The following is a 23,429-nucleotide window of genomic DNA, read 5'->3' on the forward strand; positions in this document are numbered from 1 at the left end:
TTCCTTATCTATAAAACAGATAATAAGAGCATCTACTTCCCAGTATTATTATAAGAATCAAATGATAATATGTATACCATACCTTGCAACCCTAAAGAACTGCATAAATACTAACAATTATTATTCAATAAAAAGAGACAAAAGGCACAGTCCCAGGACTGGAGACGTTTTATATATAAGGACAGGACTAATAATAACATTGAATGAAATGACATAAGAGAAAGTAGAACTGAATATCCAGGAAACTTTTTTTCTGATATTTGGATATTTGTAACTTTATTTGTGGGCTATACAAAATTATCAATTTAAAAAACTCAAGTCGTGAGAGGTCCTTGTTAGCTTTCAGCTCACCATTGTCTGTAGCTTGCCTTAGCAATGATTTTGTGGGCCGCATATGGGCGGAGGTCCAGACATACCCCACCTCTGATCTAGTCCAACCCCCTTATTTTACAGATGGGGAAACTGAAACTCGGAAAAATTTAGAACCTGGATGATCTGATTTTATGTTCTATGTTTTCTACTGTTCCAAGATGCTTCTCACAAAGTTGTCTGTACTTTTTTTCCCACCTTAAATCTAGGAAATTAAACAAGAATGTACTAATTTCCCCTGAGTTTGTCAGCAGCAAGGTACAGTTACGAACAAAGCACTGGCCTTGGAATCAGAGAGACCTAATCCTGCTTTGGCTCTTTTCCAGACTGTGTGACTTTGGACAAATCACATAACTTTTATATGCCTCAGTTTAATCATCTCTACAATGGGGGAGCTGGACTCAGTGCTCTCTAAGGGCCCTTCCAGGTCTAACTCTTCAAAGGGCTTGTATCATGTACTTTGGTGAATACAAGAGAAGTAGAATTATCCCAGAATCCAAAGAATTCACAATCCATCCGGGAAGAAAGGATCCACCACTTGAAACAATCAGAGATATGTTGCATGGCTACTTTTCAAGAAGTCATTTAATACAAAGGAGTTGAACTTTGCTTGGTATATGACAAGGAGCTGCTGAAGATTTCTGAATAAGGGAGGGACGTGCCTAGGCCTGAATTGAATGAATTTCCTAACTCATCTTCCTACTGCTCATCTCTTTGACTTCCCAAACCTCCACAACCTTGCCCTGATGACCATATGATTATTAAGCCAGTGCTAGACTAGGGAGCTCTCCCAGAATGAGTACTTCATCAGGTAACTTGGAGATCTGTGATGGTACATCTCAGATTGGGAAAGGACTGGAGATTATGCCATATGGAGATAAACTAAAGGAACTGGACATGTTTAGCTTGGAGTAGGCAATGCTGGAGTGAAAAAGTCCTGGATTCAAATCCAGTCTCAAACATTCCTAGACAGTGACCTCCCTTTTCTTTAACTCACTGGAGAAGGAAATAACAAACCACTCCAACATTTTTGCCAAGAAAACCCCAAACAGGCATGGGTTCAGATCAAGATGAGGGAGTACAGGCTGGCAACCCTGTCAAACTACAACCACATCCCCCTCTAAACAATTTTAAAATAAGTCTCCAAATCAACAGATCGAAGTCTCAGACATGACTGAACAACTGAACAAGACAAGGATTAAGAATGGATATGATAGCTCTTCAATTATTTGGAAGATTATCAATTAGAAAAAATTAGGTCTACTTTTCTTGTTTCCCAGACAGCTGAATTAGAATTGGTATAAGCCAAAGAATCGAGGATTGATGTTTGGAAAATCTTAACAATTAGGATAGTCAAAAAGTGGAATGGACTGCCTTGGGAGGTAGTGAGTTCATCATCAGTGAAGATCGTCAAGTATAGTCTGAATGGCTATTTCTAGGGATTGTCATGAAAGAATTTATGTTATATTAATAAAGTAAAATATACATTTAATCCATTATAAAATACATATTTAAGGTATTGCAATATTTATTATTGTTGTTATAGAGGTAATTTTTGCAACTGCATGATTTGATATAAAGATGTGCTGGTGTTTTAACAATCTGCTCCCCAAAAAGCAGTGAGGGAGAAAATGTTAATAGTGTAGAATTAATCTGCATTATTAATTAATTATTAATTAATATTTTCTCCATTACTTTAAGTCTAGACAGTCAAGAAAATACTAAATCAAATTCTGATTTGTAATATTTGCAGATTTCTGAGGTGTAAATGTTCACATTGAAAAATGTAACAATCAGCTCTAGTCAAACAGAAGGACTCATCCTTCTGATATATGATATCTGAGTTTCCTTCCAACTCTGAGGTTCTGTATATTTTTGTCCCTATTGTTCCTTTTATTTCCTTTACCCCTTTCCACTGAAGTCCACTCCTCTCTCATGAATATTCCATTCATTCCCAAGTTGCAGCTCAAGTCTGTCAGCTGACCCCTCTGGCCACATTAATCAGGATGTTGCTATGATATTTGATGTCTGAATTGCAGAATTTAGTATTCAGTTATTTCTGTTTTTGGTCCTCTGTCAGTCATGTCCAACTCTTTGTAACCCCATCTAGGTTTTTCTTAACAAAGATACTAGAGTGGTTTGCCATTTCCTTCTTCAACTCATTTTACAGATGAGGTAACTGTGGCAAACAGGGTTAAGTCACTTGCCCAGAGTCATACAACTAGTAAGAAACTGAGGACAGATTTAAACTCAGGTCTTTCTTACTTTAATCTTATAGGCCATCTAGTCCAATCTTCTAGGTTTCTTTCATCTCCAGCACTATGAATCTCTCTCTTGATCTCAGTTTTCGTCATCTCTGAAATAAGGAAATTAGACTGGATGATCTCTGAAGTCTCTTCCTACTCTGATAGTCTATGACTAGGATTGACAGATTTTACTTTGGGACATAATCATATAGGGTGGTGAAACAGAACTGCCAATAATAGTCACTGATAATGCCCTAGCTATTCTGTATTTGCATTCCTATAGCCACCACCCTAGTCAGGTATCTTCATTAACTCTCACCTAGACTAGTAATAGACTTTTTATTTAGATACTTAGGTTTAATCTCATTCAACAAATATTTATTAAACTCCTACTCCTCATATACTGTTGTTTTAGAAACTGGAAACTTGGAAGAAATCCAAAATTTAAATGGCAGGACCTCTGTCCTCATAGAACTTTCAGTCCAGTAGGGAATTTAAAATATCTGATTCAAAATAATTGCCAATAGGTTTTATAGGACTAAGGAATTTGTGAAATCAAGGAGGAAAAAGATGGATGTCAGGGAAGGCAACTTGGAGGTGGCATTTAAATTGGGAATTAAAAGGTAGGTCTGGGTTCAGATGAGGAAGGTGGAGTACAGCTAGAAACCCAGCCAAACTATAACAACATTCCTCTTCAAGCAACTTTGAAATAACTCCTCAAATACTAAAGCAGGGAAAGGGATCTGTATGTGCCAAAGTGTTTGTGGCAGCCCTGTTTGTAGTGGCTAGAAGCTGGAAATTGAATGGATGCCCATCAATTGGAGAATGGCTGGGTAAATTGTGGTATATGAATGTTATGGAATATTATTGTTCTGTAAGAAATGACCAGCAGGATGAATACAGAGAGGTTTGGTGAGACTTACATGAACTGATGCTAAGTGAAATGAGCAGAACCAGGAGATCATTATACATGGCAACAACGATACTGTATGAGGATCTGATGAGAGAAGGGAAAAATTGGAACAGAAGTGAGTGCAAGGGATACTGTTGTAAAAAATTACCTAGGCATGGGTTCTGTCAATAAAGAGTTATAATTATTTAAAAAAATAACTCCTCAAATAAAATTTTGGAGCAGTAGAGCTAGAAAAAAACTCAGAGTGAGACATTTTTCTGTCCTAAGACAACTTAGGAGGTAGGCAGGAGAGGTCTGTGATATTGAGATAGGAGCCAGTCCAGAGCAGAGCTGGTGCATTAGTGGTGGGACTGACAAGTGGCAAAACAGTAGTGATGTAATATGAAACCCTAAAATTTGGTTTTGGAGTCTGACTCAGGAAACTCCCGTGCCCAATCTGTCTGGTTCTGAATAGACTATTTCTCAATTCATTGCTGACTGATGACCTGGTCAGTGATAATCAAATTTCAAAGACCAAACCTCAATCTGGTCACTACTTCCTCGCCCTCCCCTTGGGCTGCAGAATTAACATGCCAGTGATAGACTCTCTAGCCCTTAAGCCATAGAATTAGCATATCTATGAATGAATGCTATATAAATGTATCTCCTTGCTTCAGTTTCTTTACTGGATTCACTTAGAATTCAGTCTGCTTTGTAATGTCATTCCATTACTTTCAATAAAACTTTGCCCTTTGACTAGGAGATGAATTCAAGCCTGCAAATTCTTTTGAGATGGCTCGACACTAATCTGGGAAACTTTTGGGGTCCCCCTTCCCAACCTCAACTGTAGCTGCAGCAGCTTTCAGAGCTTAGCTTAGAGACTGTAAGAGGAGGTGAGAAGTCGGATTTATTGGAAAGAGATTGCAGGAAATCTTTTGTTGGCACTGGGTGCAACTGGCCCTGATTGGTAACTCTATTGCCCGCAAGCAGCTCTGATCATAGTTTCAAGGACAAGAGGAATGCTAGTATTTGAAACTGCAGGTGATCAGGATCCCTTTCAAGGTGAAGACCAGATCACAGATCAGGAGAACAATGACCCATCACACCATCTTGGAGGCACTGAAAACTTGCCTATTTCCCTTACCTAGCTCTGAAAACAGCAGCATAAAAAATATCTGAATCTTGGAACAGATTCACTTTCTAGTGAGCAACACCTAACTTTAATGTAAAGTTCAAAGACAAGAAATAGATCAGGAAAATGTGCAAACAACTGAAAAATAACTTGATCATAAAAAGCTACTATGATGGCAGGGAAGACCAACACATAAATTCAGAAGACAATAACATGAAAACAGTTACAAACAAAGCCTCAAAGAAAAATGCTGATTTGAAACACAGGAAGAGTTAAAGAAAGAAGTAAGAAAGGTAGAGGAAAAAATAGGGAAAGGAATGAGAATGATGCCAGAAAAATATGAAAAGAGAATTAATATTTTGGTTAAAAAAAAGTACAAAAATACTGAGAAAATAACACCTTAAAATCCAGAATTGGTAATAGTAAAAGAGGCACAAAAATTCACCAAAGAAAAGAACTTCTTGAAATGAAGAATTTTTTAAAAGGTACAAAAAAAAAACTCACTGAAAAAAATAACACCTAAAATTCAGAATTGGTAATGGTAAAAAAAACCACAAAAATTCACTAAAGAAAAGAACTTTTTTAAAAAGTAGAACTGATCAAATAGGAAAGATGTACAGAAGCTTACTGAAGCAAATAATTCCTTTAAAATTTGAATTGGGCAAGTGGAAGCTAATTAAAAATAGCAGAAAATGTGAGATATCAGAAAAAAAATAACTAACTTGGAAATTAGGTTGAGCAGAAGTAATTAAAAAATTATTTGACTGCCGGAAAGCTATGATAAAAAAAAATGTTTTAAAAGAGTCTGTATATCATATTTCAAGAAATGTTAAGGAAAACTGTCCTGATATCTTCCATTCAGAGAGTAAAACATAAGTTGAAAGACTCCACTAATCACATACTGAAAGAACTACTAAAATGAAAATCCCAGAATTGTTTTAGCCAAATTCCAGAGCTCCCACTTCAAGGCAAAAATATTGCAAGCAATCAGAAAGAAACAATTCCAATGTTGGGAGTCACAGTCAGGATCACACAAGATTTAGCAACTTCTACATTAAAGAATTCAAGGGCTTGGGATATAGTATTCTGAAAGACAAAGGAGCAAGGATTACAATCAAGAAAAATCTAACCAGCAAAACTCAATATAATCCTTCAGATGAAAAAATGGGTATTTAATGGAATAAAATACTTTCAACTATTTCTGGTGCAAAAAGCAGAGCTGAATAGAAAATATGACATTCAAATGCAAGACTCAGGAGAAACATAAAAAGGCAACATAAAAGAATATTCATGAGACTCAATAATGTTAAATTATTTACACTCCTGTATTGGAATATAATACATATAAGTCCTAAAAATTTTATCATTATTAGGGCAGTCAGAAGAGTCTATCTAGACAAAGGGAATGAGTGTGAATCTATTCATGTTGGGATAATCCCCCCCACCAAAAAAAATAAATAAGTAGAATGAAGGAGTGAGAGAGATTCTTTGAGAGATAGGAGAAAAGAAAGGTAGAATAGGAAAAATTTTCTCACATAAAAGGCTTGCAAGAAAGAGTTTTAAATAGTAGAAGGAAAATGAAGACTGGTAGACAATGCTTGAATCTCAGTCTCATTAGAATTGGTTCAAAGAGGGAAGTTTATAGACGCACACACATATATATGTATATATCAATTGGATATAGAAACTTATTTTACCCAATAAGGGAAGGAGATAAGAGAAAAGGGAGGGGGTGATTAAAAAAAAAAAAGAAGGGTAAAATTAAGGGAGACAGTGTCAAAAGCAAAATAAATTTTAAAGAGTGATGTGATAAAAAGAGGAAGAAAAGGATAATGGGGAGGGATATGAATATCATGGACTCACTCATAAAATGAGAGTGGGCAGCAGAATGGATTAGAAACTAGAATCCAAGAATATGAATTTACAAGAGACACACTTGAAACACAGATGGACAGAAAGTTAAAATAAAAAGTTGGAGAGGAAGTAAATATTTACTTCAACTGAAGCAAAAATTACTTCAGTTGAAGTAAAAAAAAAAAAGGAGGGGTAGTAATTATGATTTCAGACAAAGCAAAAGCCAAAATAGACCTAATTAAAAGAGATAATTAGGGAAACTACATTTTGATAATGAGTACTATGCAATATAAAGTAATATAAAAATATATAACAAGTTTCTCTAATAAAAATCTCATTTCTTAAATATATAGGGAACTGAGTCAAATTTATAAAAATAAATTCCATTTCACAATTGGCTAAAGGATAAGGACAGTTTTCAGAAGGAGAAATCAAAGCTATCAATAGTCATATAAAAATTCTCTAAATCATATTAATTAGAGAAATGCAAATTAAAATAATTCTGAAATATTACCTCACACCTATCAAAAATGAAAAATGCCGGAGGGAATGAGGGAAATTAGGCACACTAATAAACTATTGGTAGAGTTGTGAACTGGTCCAACCCTTCTGGAGAGTAATATGGAACTATGCCCAAAGATCTATAAAACTGTTCATAGCCTTAAACACAGAAATACCACTACTGGAGTTATATCCTAAAAAAAAAAAAAAAAAAAAAAAAAATTAAAGAAAAAATAAACAGTCTTATATATACAAAACTATTTATAGTAGTTCTTTTTGTGGTGGCAAAGAAATAGAAATTGAGAAAATTCTCATCAATTGGGGAATGGCTGAACAAATTGTGGCATATGATTGTGATGAAGTACTATTGTGCTATAAAAATGATAAGAGGGGGGTGGTTTCAGAAAAAAAAAAAAAAAAACATGGCAAAACCTATATGAACTGAAGCAAAGTTAAGGGAGAAGAACCAGGACATCATTGTGCATAATGAAATGTTACAATGATTACCAACTGTGTGATCCACCTCTAGAAAGAGAACTGATGAATTCTGAGTGCAAACTGAAATATAGTTTTCTCATTTTTTTGTGATATGACTAATATATTTTGCATGATTTGCCATGATATCATTCTGCTTGCCTCCTCAGTGGTATGGGAGAGGTGGGAGGCAGGAAGAAAACTTGAAACTCAAAATTTAAAAAGAAAGTAATGTTACAAATAAGTAACAAAATTTTAAAAAAGAATAAATTCAAAAAAGTAGGTGGGTATGGATTCACAAAAGGCAGGGATGATATTTCTGACATTGGGAGCTGTGTAAGCTAAAATGCAAAAGTACAAGTCATGTTAGATGAGTAGAGAATAATCCAGTTTGGTTGGAATGTGGAAATTAAGGAGAGTGGAATGAGGAAAATATGAAAAGATAAATTGGTACCAGATTGTAGAGGACCTTGAATGTCACAAATGACTCTACTATAGGGAGTCATTGAAGATTTTTAGACAAGGGAATAAAGCCTATGCAAAAGGCACTGTAGTTTATAATCTCAGGATACTTCATTTTACAAGTATCTCATTTGGTTCTTGCAACAATTCTGCAGGAAGCTACTGTTATTATCCCCATTTTATAGTAATATGAATGGATGAATGGAAAGGATTTGTTAAATGTATGTTATATGCTATGTACTAAGGATTGGAAACTTAAAAAAGAGCTCATGTTCTCAGAGATCTGATATTCTAATAGAAGATAATACATATCTAAGCATCTATAACATAAGCTGAAGAAGGAAATAGTAAACCATTCCAGTATCTTTCCAAAGCAGTAGATTAGAGCACCAGGGATAGAGATAGGAAGATCTGAGTTCAAATGTGGCTTCAGGGTTTTATTAGTTGTGTGGCCCTGAACAAGTCACTTAATTCTCTTTGCCTCAGTTACCTCATCTCATAAAATGAGCTGAGGAAGGAAATGGCAAACCACGCCAGCTAGCATCTCTGCCAAGAGAACCCCAAATGGGGTTACAGAGTTAGACACAATTGAAAAATGGCTGAATGATGATTTATAATGAGCACTTAATATATGCTCTTTAACTCATTCATGCCTTATTTCTGCATTCCTGCACTCATCCAGAAATACTTAGTCACTTGCCTTGTACATAATGTTTAATTTTTTTTTTTTTACTAACCCATGATTTCATCAGTATAAGGATCTTCTAGTGAGAGACTTTTTCTATCTATGCAGATTAATGCCTCCTTTGTCATTTAAAATTTCTGGAGAATTGCCCAGGGTATTGAGAGGTAAAATCTCATGGTTGATATTTGTCAGAGGAAGAATTTGAACACAGATCTCCTTGACTCTGAGGTCTGCTCTCTAACAATTATGCCACAACATCATTTAAAAAATATTAATCACATATGATCATGGATCAAAACCTGGAAGGGAGTTCAGAGGTCAGGTAATTCAAGTTCTTCATTTTACAGATAGGGAAACTGAGTCCCAGTGAAGTTGTGCCTTGCCCAAGATAAGATAGGTAGTTACAGGGGTGGGATTTGAATCCAGTTCTTCTGATTCCAAATCCCTATGCACTCTATCTTATGCTGCCTGTCTTGAGGTACTGACAATTGAAATGGGACATAAGATTTTGAATTTTAGGGAGATTTACAGATTCTCAGAGATAGACATAGAGAAGTCATTTGTCCTGAGCAGGAATCCCCATGAGAAAATCCCAGATAAGGAGTTGTAGAACCAGAGGGTCTGTTGTTGGGGAATGGATGGAAAAGATGTAGGAGGAGAAGGTCAAATTTATAGCAAAACTCTTTTTCTCAACTTCCTTTTTGTTTCAAGTGCACCCTCATCTCTATCTCATCCCCTTCCTTTAAGGTTCAACTTAATTCTTTAAAAATCAGCTCTGTCTCTGTTTCTTTGTCTCTCTGTCTCTCCCTCAGATACACAAGCACATCCACACATGCCTTCCTCTTTCAGGTTTGCTTCCATCTACTCTATTTATCTTGTATGAACTTGGATTTTCATGTTGTCTCCTCTCCTAGAATGTAAATGCCTTGAAGAAAAGGACTATGTTTTGGCCTTTCTTTATCTTCCTAGACTTAGCACAGTGCCTGATACCTAGAAAATACCTAATAAATGCTAACTGATTAATAAGCACCTCACAGACCTCCAGCTAAGACATACAGCTCCAAACTTCTGCTGCCTTTGTGGCTTTCTCATTCCAAGTGAGCTCTCTCTCATTTGTGAGAGTATCAGCTAGTGCCTCTCACCACAAGCCTTTAAATGGACTTTTGGGTCAGCACCTGCTTCACTGGTTTTCAACACCCTGGAAACTGGGATGTTGCAAGAGCATAAGCCTTAATGTCTACAGGCATACCTCAGAGATATTCTAAGTTCTGTGTCAGATCATTGCAATAAAGAGAATATTTTTTTAAAAAGTGATGCCTAAAAGTTGATAGACTTGTTTAACACAGTTGTTACAAATCTTCAATTAGTTTAAAAAAAAAAAAAAGCAACATCTATAAAGTGCAATAAAATAAAACAACACAGACTTCGTGTGGATAAAGAGGGAGACAATAGTCTTCTTTAGGAGGGAAAACTCTCAAGTGAGAAAGACTTCAAGGTGATAGAAAGAGCAAAAAAAAAAATAAAGAAAAAAAGGAAAAGCATAGGGTGGAGTTCCAGAGATGGTACATGAAGACTCCTAGAAGAGCTAAGAATGAGGAAACAGAGAAAGCAATACAAATGCTGCTCACCCAGGCCAGGTAATCTTTAGTCACAGATAGTGAGCATGACAATCCTTCCCAGCCAGGATGCAGGCAGTTAGGTAGTCAACAATCATTCACTAAACATTTACTATCTATAGCAGGCACTGTGCTAAGCAGCGAGGAGACAAAGAAAGGCAAAAATATAACTCCTGCCCTAAAGTAGTTCACATTCTAACAGGAGAGATAGCATGTAAATTAATAGGTTCCTACAAGTCATGTTCAGAACAGATGAAGGTAATTTGAAAAGGATTAGACTAATATAGGGAAGGAGAAAGAGGGGGAAGAAATGTGTTGGGCAGAAAGAAGTTTGAATTGAGTTTTGAAGAAAGAAGTCCAAGAAGGGCCAGAGAACCAGAGACAGATTGGGGAAGTTATTGAAACAAAGCATGGAGATGAGAAATGGTGTTGTGTTCCAGGAACCATAAAATCAAGTCATCATAGCTTGATTATAATAGACTCTAAGGGCAGTTTGGGACCCAATCAGTTCACCAAGATCATGAATTTCTAGGAAACTCATTGGCCAATATTAACAATAGCCATAGTTTGCAGGTCAGAAGCCACAATCTCTTGAAAAAGAGTGCAAGAGACCTCCTAGGTAATCTCTAGGATTATCTCAAGAAAATTAAGAGTTCCTTAATTTGAGGGGTAGTAATATTTCACTAAATGACTTAGTATCCTAAGGAACAGTATTGTTTTTGGTCCCAAGGGAGGAGTAATATTGATAGTAATCCCAAAGGATCTGGGGATTGTTGGTGCTATGAGTATGGATATGAGTTTGGAAGATGATGCAGTGTGGCAAAAATAATGGTTGAGGCAATCAATCATGGGATCAAAGAGCCTTTTCCTCAGTCCATAAACTTAGGTAAAATCATAGCAGGAGGGACGGTTTGAGCTTGGACTCTCAGACTAGTAGGTATATAGAATAGGTGGCTGAGGGAATCTGAAGGCCTGTCTGTCCAAAAATAACAGTCATTTCTGGGGCTTCCTCAAAGAAAGAGGTAGGAGGAGAAAGGAAGGAGGAAGTAATATCTCCATATATGCAGATCAATTCCAGATCAATTCCAAAAGTCCAAAACTAGGGAAAAGTGCAATATCCTCTGTGTAACCTCCAGCTCATCATGACTCAAGGTCCCATCCATCTCTATCTTCCTAGTGTAGCCTACGGCAAGCATGGCTACATCCTGCATGACCAGCACACAATCTTTTCCTTTACCTACACCGCCTACCCAGGTGAAAATTCCTGGCTCTATCTCTCATCCTGTCAAATATGGCCACAATAAGCTTCTCTAATAAACTTGAATGGGATAAACTGAGTGAAAATCTCTCATAAGAATGTGGCCTTGATCTATGTTCTAATTGTGACTTGAGACTTTGCAAAACAAGTTGAGCTACAGCTAAAAGCTGCAGGTGTTCAATTATCTTAGATAAATAAATATTTCCCTTTGGTCTTCCATCCCCCACACACCTTTTCATTAGCATTTAAATATCTAAGAGGTAAAGTGTGTTCTGGGATCAATATTTAGTCTCTGGATAAATTAGAACTCGCCAGCCAATGGGAGAAAAAGTCGAGGGGTAGGTGCTTCTGCTCCATAAATCTTGTATTTTGCAGTTTGTGCTTTTGTACTTCTTCACTGACCACACCTTGTCTGTTAAGAGTTGACCTTTCTCTTAAGATCATAATAAATCCCTTTTTGTTTTTTCTTACCTCTAGAGTCTCTGATTGTTTTTGTGGTCACTATTGTTCCACACAAACTAAAGTCGAGACTTGTACAGGGTACACAGGCTGTTTTTCTTACTGTCCCCTAGATCCAGAATTTTTTTTCTCTGATCCTTTGATTCCTGGTTTCCCTGGTTTCTTCCTTCAAGTCTCAGTCAAAAAATCTCAATTTCTGCAAGCAGCCTTTCTTAAAGTCTCTAAATGCTAATGCTTTCCCTGAGAGATTATCTCTAATTTATCTTCTCTACATCTTATTTGTATGTTGTTGTTTGCATATAGTTTGTATATGGTTATTTGCGTGTTGTTTCCTCCATTATATGGTGAACTCCTTCAAGTCAGGAAATGGTTCTGTCATTTGGGGGCATATCTCTCATCTTTAATAAATGCTTGTTGATGACTTGACATGATAACAGGGGTCTTTTAGAGACAATACTCTCCCACCTTGATTGGCTAGTTAGTGATTCTAACAATGATCATTTTACCAGTTAAGAGAGGACTGGGTCAGAAATGACTGTTATTTTTGGACAGACAGGCCTTCAGATTCCCTCAGCCACCTATTCCATATACCTACTAGTCTGAGAGTCCAAGCTCAAACTGTCCCTCCTGATGTGATTTCACCTAAGTTTATGGACTGAGGAAAAGACTCTTTGATCCCATGACTGATTGCCTCAACCATTATTTTTGCCATACTGCACCATCTTCCAAACTCATATCCATACTCATAGCACCAACAATCCCCAGATCCTTTGGGATTACTATCAATATTACTCCTCCCTTGGGACCAAAAACAATACTGTTCCTTAGGATACTAAGTCATTTAGTGAAATATTACTACCCCTCAAGATTTCTACTCCCTCTTAACTGAATATAAGTGCCTTTGAACTATGACCCAGAAGAAAATATAAACAAAGGAGGTACCAAACAGTTGCGTTCCAGGGTTCCCATTCCATCTTGACTCAAAGTTCTTCTCAAATGAAACAAGAATGCATGAATGTACTGTTGGTAGAATTGTGAACAAATTCAATTATTATGTAGAGCAATTTGGAACCATGTCCAAATATTTATAGCTACTCTTTTCTGATGGCAAAGAAATGGAAATTGAGGGGATGCTGGGGAATGGCTGAATGATTTGTGGCATATGATTGTGATGGAATATTGTCATGGTATAAGAAATGATGAGCTAAATGCTCTCAGAAAAAACCCGGAGAGACTTACATATATTGATGCAAAGTGAAATGAGTAGAACTGAGACAACATTGTCAGTTGGTTAATTATTGTCCTTCATTCTTGAAGAAGATCAAAATGATATTACTCTTTTAGAGTCAGATTACAGTGTGTTCTACTGTGGCTAATCAGATCAATAATGCTCTGCCACAGATCAGATACAAATAGTCCCTATGAACTTTTGGGATGGCTTCTCTAACTTTGTGCATCTAGCATTTCTTCTCAGCTAATTCAATTCTGCCTGTTCAGAACACAAAATCTTCTCTGACAAGGGAATGCTTTGCTGGGCAATCATATTCCAGTCTTTCCTATGTCATACAACCAATTCTAAATTTCTTAAGAGAAATCTTGAGAGTGTCCTTGTATCACTTTTTCTGACCCCCTGGTGAGTGCTTGTCTTAGTGTGATGACAATGATGGGGAAATTCAGAAGTTGCTAAATGAAAAACAAGAACTCCACAGAATAGTTCATCCATATCTAAGAAGACAGCACTCAGTTCCATCAAAAGTAAAGTACAATAGAAACTTAGAGAGATGCAGGATTCTTGGCTTAGTAAGAAGGCAGATAAAATTCATTTTTATACGGAGAATGACCATCCAAAGCATTTTTATAATGTACTGAAAGCCATTTATGGATCAAAGGCCTATGGTACATCTCAACTATTCATAACTGATGGTGCCACAGATCAGTGAAAAGGACATGATCTCAGAGAGATGGGTTGAACACTTCCATAGTGTTCTCAACAGCTCATCATCAATCAATGCTGAAGCTATTAACCATTTACCTCAAATTGAAATTAATCACTAGTTGTGGAGAACATTGAACACGGTAGCAGCAATATTGTAAAATGATCAATTGTGAATGACTTAGCTATTCTCAATAATATAGTGATCTAAGACAATTCTAAAGGACTTATCATGAAAAAAGCTATCCATCCCCAGATGAAATTTAAATACAAATAGAAGCAAACTTTTTTTTACTTCATTTTTCTTAAGTTTTTGTTTTGCTCTATTTTCTTTTACAACATAATAGGGAAATATGTTTGCATGTGTAACCTATATGAAATCGTTTGCCTTCTCAATGAGAAGGGTGGGGAAAGAGGGAGAGATTTGAACTCAATTTTTTTATTTTTCTTTTTAAAATTTTCTTTTGGAACTCAATTTTTAAAAAGAATATTGAAAATCATGTAATAGGGGAAAATAAAATATTAAATTAAAAATTACACAATTGAACATATAAAATAAGAAGATGCTAAAAGTAAAAGAAAGAAGAAAGGAAGGGAGGAAGGAAAAAAGAAAGAAACAACTCAGTTCTGATCTGGAACTATGAACTCTGACCAGCTACTAAATCCCTTATCATCTCTGGCTTGAAAGCTTTGAAAGCTGCTGCTACTTTTATCACCACCTCCTAATACTACTATTACTGTTTCCTCTAATATGAACTTCAGGTAAGCCTCCTTCCCCATATCACAAATCTTTCTTTCTGATTGCCTATGTTGTCTTTGACTGCAAGGACATCTCACTCTAACCTTTTGTGAGCTTGGCCACTCCAGAATTCCATTTGAGGAGGCATTATTTGTAAGTTTTTTGGAGGGGAATGTTGGGAGAATATGGCTGAATATTTCTGTTACTACACTAAGTTCTTCCACAACATACCTTTAAGTTTAATCTGTATTGTTATCATTTTCCCATTACTTTCTTAGATCTAGACAATCAGCAAAATAATAAATCAAACCCAGATTTGTAACATTTCCAATTTTTGAGGTATAATTCTCACACTGTAAATTTAACAATTTGGGGAGCTTATATACACATTCCTGCCTGTGAGATACCTTGTTTAGCCTTAAGGAACTTATATCTAGTCAGGAAGCCAATAGGAATACATGAGAAAAGATCAATAATAATCCAAGGCAATAAACTCTAATTTTTTCCTAGGCAGTCACTACTTTCTCTGGTAACCTGAAAATAAGGTATTAACATGTTGCTTACTCAAATGACTTGCATTTTAATAATAGTCTTTTCAGGGATAATGTAATAATATAAAAGAAGGCCCTTTGTGGGAATTCTAAGTATTGAAGTGATAATAAAAGAGAAGGTATTGGGATAAATAGGTATTTGTGACTTCTTCAAGACATAACAGGCAGGCAGCTACCAAATCTATGCCCCTGCACAGGTCTATTAATACATAAATACCATTACAAAATCCAACACCACAGCAACATATTGAGCAGTATATGTGTCTATGTGTGTGTGTCTGTGTATGCACACACACAAAATCCTTTTACATTATCTAGATCAAGCAAGCAATAAACATAAATTAAGCACTTGTGTCAAGCTCTGGGCATACAAAAACAAAAATGAAAGTTATTGTTGTCAAGTATACATATAGATATGTAATGTCCAAGACAAATATTTTCTATAGTATTTCTCTTATAGTATATCCTATCATGAAAGACACTAGAGAACCCACTTCCATAAAAATGAGTGATGCTATGTAACAAAAATACCTTAGAAATTCTTGGGTATACATAATCATTCTGCAATTAGTTCAAGTTTACTCTGCTCTGTGAATTTCAAGCAATTTTCTCTGATAAGCTCTCATTTCTCAAACATAGAGAAAACTGAATCAAATTTATAAAAAATAAGACCATATCCCAATTGATAAATGATCAGAAGATATGATCTGTGTCTAAAGGCTATAAATTCATAGATATCTCTTGACCTAACAACACCACTACTTGGTATAAATACCAAGAGTTTTTTAAAAAAGAGGAAAATGACTTATATGTACAAAAAATCTTTATAGCGGCCCTCTTCTCAGGGCAAAAACAAAAAAATAGAAATTGAGGGGATGCCCATCAATTGGAGAATGGCTCAATAGATTGTGGTATGTGTTTATGATGGAATATTATTGTTCCATGGGAAATGATGAACAGGATGCTCTCAGGTAAAAAAAAAAAAAAAAAAAAAAACACACACCCACACCCACACACATACACTCAAACAAATCTGGAAAGTCCTCCATGAATGCAAGCAAAGTAAAATGTACTAGAATACATTTAGCTATTCTCAACAATATAATGATCCAAGACAATTCTGAAGGACTTATCATGAAAAAAAAGCTGTCCAGAATAGATGGAATAGAAAAGAAATGTTTTGGGATGACCAGCAGTGAATGAATTTGCTATTCTCAGTTGTACAATCATCCACAACTAGTCTGAAGGATTTATAATGTAAAATTCTATCCATACCCAGAAAAGGAACTGATTGTGTCTGAATACAAATTGAAGATTCTCTCTTTCTCTATCTCTCTCTTTTTTAAACTTAATTTTTCTTGAAGGTTTTTCTTTTGTTTATTTTTCTCACAACTTGACTTTTATGGAAATGTTTTGCATAATTTCACAAGTGATTTCTTAATTGTGGATGGGGATAAGGGAGAGAAATTAGAATTCAAAAAACTTAAAAACAAATGTTAAAAAAATTGTTTCAAATATAACTAGGGAAAATATTAAATAAATAAAAATTTTTAAAAAGAAATTACTTTCAGGAGTGACCTTCAGATTCTACCTCACATTAGCTGAGATAAGGACTCATCTGACATGATGCAACTGAAAATCAGTGGGATAAATATTACATAGAAATGTAGCTAAATGAGAACCTATTCTCCCCAGAGATGAAGATAAGATAAGAGAGAATGAGGGGCAGCTAGGTGACGCAATGGATAAAGTCCCAGCTCTGAAGTCAGAAGGATCTGATTTCAAATCTAGTCTCAGACACTTAACATTTCCTAGCTGTGTGACCCTGGCAAGTCACTTAACCACAATTGCCTCAGCAAAAAAAGAGAGAATGTACGCCTGAAGTTTTGAGTATTAGATAGGAAATGTTTATCTTTTTGTTTTTGTTTTAGCTTCGAAGCATATATCCTTTATAAAAATTAATTGATTTTAAATGAGATGCTGAGATGCTAACAGTAGTGGCTAACATCAGAAAAACACAACCAGTGGCTACAAAAGCTAATAGCATTAGAAAAAAGATACTTCCAAATCCCTCTATGTAGGACTAAAGAATTGGAAACAAAGTAGATGTCTATCAAATGGGATATGGCTAAATAAGTTGTGATAAATAAATGTAATGAAATATTAGTCTACTATAAGAAATGATTAATACAATAAAGAGAAACATGGGAAGAATTATATACATAGTGACCACAACAATGTAAATGCAAAGAACAACAAAAGAATTAAAAATGAATGCTGTGAAAAAAGAACAGTACCAAAGAAAAGATTTGAAAAGGTACCTCCCTCTCTTCTTTGAAAGAATACAGAATTGTGGGGATGAAGCACTACAAATAAAGTTAGAATTTTGAAATGTGGTAGATAGTTTTGCTGAAGTATGTTTCTAAAACTACCTTTTGTAATAAAGAATGATCTTCTGGGAAGGGAAAGAATAAAGAGATGAAACATAGGTGATTTTTTAAACAAAATATAATGCATCAAGAAAATTTCTGTTTTAAAATTTTTTGTACATTTTATTCTTGGTATTTTTAAATACAACAAAATAGCAAAAACAATAGTCCAGACAAGAGGAGATGAGATCATTTTTCATTAGTTATTAAGCATCTACTATATGCAGTATGCTATGGGAAGAAAGGGAAAAGCAAAACATTTAAAAAACACAGCATCTGCTCTCATGTATCTTTCTGAGGGATAGAGACAGGGATGTGCTGGTAAATGTTTAAAAACTAGCTTTCCCTCCCCAACCCCCAAATATGTACACAGTCCACACTTTGAAGTTTAATCTGCATTGTTACTATTCTCCATCAGGGCAGCTAGGTAGCACAATGGATAGAGCACCAGCCCTGAAGTCAGGAGGACCTGAGTTCAAATCTGGTCTCAGACACTTAATACTTCCTAGCTGTGTGACCCTGGGCAAGTTACTTTGCCCCAATTGCCTCAGCAAAAATAAATTTTAAAAAAATAAATAAATTATATATACATATATATATATATATTCTCCATCACTTTATTTAATCTAGACAACTAAGAAAAAATACATCAAATCCTAATTTATAAATTTTCTGATTTCAGAAGTATAAATGTTTCACACTGAAAATTTAACAAACCTCAACCAGCCAGCTCAAACTGATTCTAGTACATCCCTGATGGGTACCAACATAGTAGTTTTAACAACCAATGTGCTATTTCATGATAATGCCTTGGGAGATAGTGGGGTACAAAGGAAATCGTGTTGGATTAGATGTCACAACAGCTGGGTTTGAATCCTGGGTTTTTCGTTTACTGAGTTATATTGGCTGTCACAACCCATGTGGGCTCTACTTCCTAATCAGTATAAGAAGAAATGTAGGGGGTGGGGGTGGGCAGGACTAAAGGACCTTTTAGGTCCCTTCAATATCTAAATTAATAATCCTCATAAAATTGCAAAATAAAATACTACACAAAGGCAGAAGGAGACATAAATTCTTATAGAAAGCTTTCTTTCCTCTTTTCACAGTGATCACAGCACTCTAAGAAATGCCGTGGGGGGAAAAAAAAAAAAAAAGAATTACATTTTCCAAGTACAAGATTGCAGTGACCTACCTGGGAATCCTGGGGGATACTGGGGGAAAGTGAAGATGGGCAGACAGGTGGTCTCAGATCCTGTATGCCCTCAGAATCGCTCAACTCCTTTCTCATCCAGCTGGCCTCTTCAGCCCCCTGGGGGGCCGATGTATTATTTCCGAGGTCTGGACTGTCTCCTGGAACCTGCTGGCTCATTTTCAGCCTGCTCTGCCTCCACACTGCTTAGTTATGCCCCTCTAGAAATGACAATAAAGAAGACCCGGGAAATGTCCTAGGTCCACGGGACCAAATCTCAGGCACATTACCCTTCCTCAATAATAAACGAGCCAATTACATTGGTGCAAGAGCTTTTGGGAAGGACACAAAGACAGCTTCCAGGGAACTTTGCTCAGAATGAGAAACAACACCACCAAGATACTATCTGAAGATAAATCTGATTAATTATTAAGAAGAGAGAAAGAAACCAAAGTCAGACTGAAGGAAAAAGGCTACACTACAATTTGTATTTTAAATTCCTTCTGCTGCTTATTACCTAAATGACGCTGAACAAATCACAACCAATGGGGATCTCAGTCTCTTCACCAATTAAAGCATTGGAGCCTTTTAATTCTTTTAGTGCCTTAAAGAAGGTGAGAGATAGCTGGGTTGGGTCTCTCCCCCACCCCCACCCTAGGACACTTCTTGGTCATACAGTCCCATGGGCCCAAGCTCTATTTCCAGGCCCAGATAATTCAGGACAACCAAAGACAGGAGCACTGACAGAAATCATTAGGTCATGTTTCAGTTCTGATGCCTGCAGAGCTCAGCAGCAGCCGTTCTTCAGTCATAAGCTATTTTTAAAAAGTTTGAAACCACAGACTTAGGAGACATCATAGGAGGTGCGGGGGAAGACAGCCTATATGCATTAGGAACATTTGGGCACACCAGAAGAAAACAAGATTATTGGGCACAACCATTTCCCTTCAAAATTTCACAAAAATTTCCTTTAAAATGTACATTGCATGATTTTTATTTTTCTTCCCAAGTTATTTTTATCTTTTAAATCCAAATTTTCTTGTGGAACAAGAGAACTATATGGATCTGCACAATATATTGTATTTAAGATATACTTTAACATGTATGAGACTGCTTGCCATCTAGGGGAGGTGGTAGAGGGAGGGAAGAGAAAAGTTGGAACAAAAGTGAGTGTAAGGGACAATGTTGAAAAATTACCCAGGCATGGGTTCTGTCAAGAAAAAGCTATAATAAAAAAAAAAAGAGAGAGAAATGCACATTGCATGAATGGCTGGCTATATCTGCCTAAGCTGGATATTGACCTTCTTCCCCAAGGCTCCTATTTGGGGGTCCAAATTGATCTTTTAAAAAAAATAATAGCTTTTTATTTTCAAAAAAGATACTTTTCAATATTTACCCCTGAAAAACCTTGTGTTTCAAAATTTTTTCCTTCCCTTCTCCTCACTTCTTCCCCTAGACAGTGAGTAATCCAATATATATTAAACATTTGGAATTCTTCTATGCATATTTCCACATTTATCATGCTGTATAAACTCAAATCAAAAAGGGAAAAAATGAGAAAGAAAACAAAAAGCAAGCAAACAATAACAAAAAAGGTGAAAATACAAGGCTCTCCACAGCCCTCTCTCTGGATGCAGATGGCTCTCTCCATCACAAGTCTATTGGAATTAGGCTGAATCACCTCATTTTTGAAAAGAGCCAAGTCCATCACAGTTGATCATCATATAATTTTGTTACTGTGTACAATGTTCTCTTGGTTCTGTTCACGTCACTCAGCATCAGTTCATATAAGTCTCTCCAGGCCTTTCTGAAATCATCCTGCTGATCATCCAAATATATCTTGAGAAAAGAGAAATGGATAGGAGGAAATGTATCCTAATAGATGGAATCAGGCCTCAGTCAGTAAGATCAGGATTCAAATCCTGCCAGTGACACAGCCTCTCTGTGAGACTTTGGACAAAACACCTCAAAAAGTATTTATTAAGCACCTACTATGTGCCAGACATCATGCTGGGTGCTGGCTGATACAGGAAAATAATAATAGCCCAACAACAATAACAGTCTCTTCTGGCTAGGTGCTTAAACTCTCTGCCAAAAAAAACTTCACCAAGATTATAAAATATAGAGAAAGGACTGATCTACAATGGTAGAGAAAGTTTTCTCACAGAGATATTCCTATACCAACAAAATCACAGGGTGGACCAAAAAGGGTTGAGGAGGAGAAAAATAAAATAACCCTTGTGTTCAGAGCTAAAAAGAAACCAATCTGGTCCAGATGCCAAGAGGCCCCAAAGAAAGATAATCAATCAACAGCCGTAGCATCCTATTGCCTCCAGGATCAAATATAAGATTCTTTGGTTTTTAAAGCCCTTCATAGCCTCCCAGTCCCTTCCTACCTTTCTAGTCTTCCTCTCCCTCATGTTCTGGGAGATCCAGTGAGACTGACCTCCTTATGGTCCCCCATACCCCACAGCACCTCCCAACTCCAGACATTTTCATCGACTGTCCCTCACTCCTGGAACACCTCCCTTCTCATCTCTATTTCCTGGCTTTCTTCATATTCTCAACTAAAGTTCACCTTCTCCTAGATGCCTTTTCCCATCTCCCTAAGCTTAGTGTCTTTCCTCTGAGACTGTCTCTAACTTATCCAGGTTATATCTTATTTGTACTAAGATGTTTACATGTTCCTCTGTTAGACTAGAAGCTTATTAAGATCAAGAACTACTTTTTGCCTTTGTATCCCCAGTGTTGAGCACAGTGCCTGATAAATAGTAGGACTTAAATGCTTGTTGACTTGACTCTGCCTTTTCTTTTAAGCCCAGCTTCAGTTGGAATTGTGAATCTAAATGTAATCAGTACATAGGGGGCTGCAGGGTTCAGTGTGAATATACCCCAATAATCAGCGAACAAAGCCAGCAAATGTCACTTTCTGAAAATAAAGTCAATTCATCAAAATGTATAAAGCAAAAAAAGAGCAAAGTGAGCAGAACCAAGAGAACATCATATTCAGTAACAACAATATTGTTTTAAGAATGACTTTGAGTAACTAAGTCATTTTGACTATTATAAATACACAAATTCAAAATAATTCATTTGAAGAGAGATGCTATTTGCATCCAGACAAAGAATTGATAAATAGAAGTATGTATAAAATAATTTTACACATTGATAGATAGATAGATAGATATAGATATAGATATAGATATGTCTATTTATGTGGGAGTCATTGCTAGGGTGGGGAAAGGAGAGAGGAGGGGGAAAGCAAGATAAAAAGGAAAAGAAATTTACATGATAACTGTATTATATATTTAAAAGGGATAGCAAGTTGTATCTAATAGATTTGTAATTATCTTTTTTATTATATTATCAAAATGTTTTATTTCATAAATTATTTTTAAAGCAATATATATGTATATATACAAACACACATAAAATAAAGGCACATTGGTTTCACATATTTAAAAAAAAAATGTATTAAGCAGAGTAGTGTAGTGGCTTGAACATTACCTCCGAGTTAATACTTATGACTGTGGGCAAGTCACCAAACTTCCTCTGAGCCTTAGTTTCTTTGTTTGGAAAGTAGAATTAGGCTATATGGCCTTTAAGGACTCCTAAACATGTACTATGTTCAAAACATTTTTTGCATAAATATGATTCAGATTACTTTGTGAAAAGGTCCAAACATTTTAGGATTTAGAGATGAATTGGACAGAATCACAGAATCCAGAAATAGACGATATCTCAGAGGTTATTCAATTTAATTCATACTTAATTCAAGAATCCTCCCTTTGACTCATCCTACAAGTCATAAACCAACTTTTATTTGAATATCTCGAATGAGAAGCCATGTCCTTTCAAGGCAGCTCTTTGCATTGAATAGTTCTAATTATTAGAAAGTTTTTCTGGATGACAAGCCTAAATTTGATCCTTTGCTAAATAAACTAATTGTTTTTATTTTCACCCCCTAAACCTTGCAGGACAAGTGGTCAGACTGATAGAGAGATAGAAAGATAGACAGACAGAGATATATACAGATACATATACATATATACACATATGCATACAAACATGTACACATACAATATACACATGTGTATATACATACAGTTATGTTTATATATATAAAATTTCACCCCTAATTACATATCCTGGTCTTGCTGACTGAGATCTGGTTCCATCTACTACATCATTTTTCCTCCCATTCATTTCTTTATTCTCAAGACCTATTTGGACCCCAAATAGGAGCCTTGAAGAAGAAAGGTCAGTGCCACCTAGACAGATACAGTTAGCCATTCATGCATTGTGCATTTTAAAGGAAAATTTTGTTAGATTTTAAAGAGAAATGGTTGCCCCCAATAATTCTGTTTCCTTCCAGTGAACCTATATATTCCTAATGGATTGTGGGTTCCCTTTCCTCCCCCACATACTATGATGTCTCTTAAGTTTGCAGTTTCATATTTTTAAAAAATAACATAACTGAAGAATGACATCTGCTGAGTTCTGCAGGCATCAAAATTTGTGTATATATGTGTTTACATATGTTTATATGTATATAATTTGACTCCCAATTACATATTAAACATATTTTAAGTTTTAAATTCCAATTTTAATCTTCTCTTACTCCCTCCCCATCCCTTTCC

At 35.8% G+C, this 23,429-nt stretch overlaps 1 protein-coding gene across 2 annotated transcripts in view; it reads right to left on the minus strand.

Moving 5' to 3' along the window:
* PLA2G4E (phospholipase A2 group IVE) overlaps window positions 1–19,466 on the minus strand; it is a 117,265-nt gene extending 97,799 nt beyond the window's left edge. Inside the window, exon 1 of one of the 2 annotated variants that reach the window (XM_051977135.1) lies at window positions 18,793–19,466. In XM_051977135.1, the coding sequence (XP_051833095.1) occupies window positions 18,793–18,969 (177 nt within the window). In that variant the 5' untranslated portion in view covers window positions 18,970–19,466. Of the gene's footprint in view, window positions 1–2,634; window positions 2,725–18,792 lie in introns of those variants that run through there. The other variant, XM_051977137.1, reaches the window with a different exon arrangement.
* Window positions 19,467–23,429: the final 3,963 nt, after the last annotated feature.

The sequence above is a fragment of the Antechinus flavipes genome, chromosome 2 (genome assembly GCF_016432865.1).
Source record: "Antechinus flavipes isolate AdamAnt ecotype Samford, QLD, Australia chromosome 2, AdamAnt_v2, whole genome shotgun sequence".
Taxonomy (NCBI): Eukaryota; Metazoa; Chordata; class Mammalia; order Dasyuromorphia; family Dasyuridae; genus Antechinus; species Antechinus flavipes.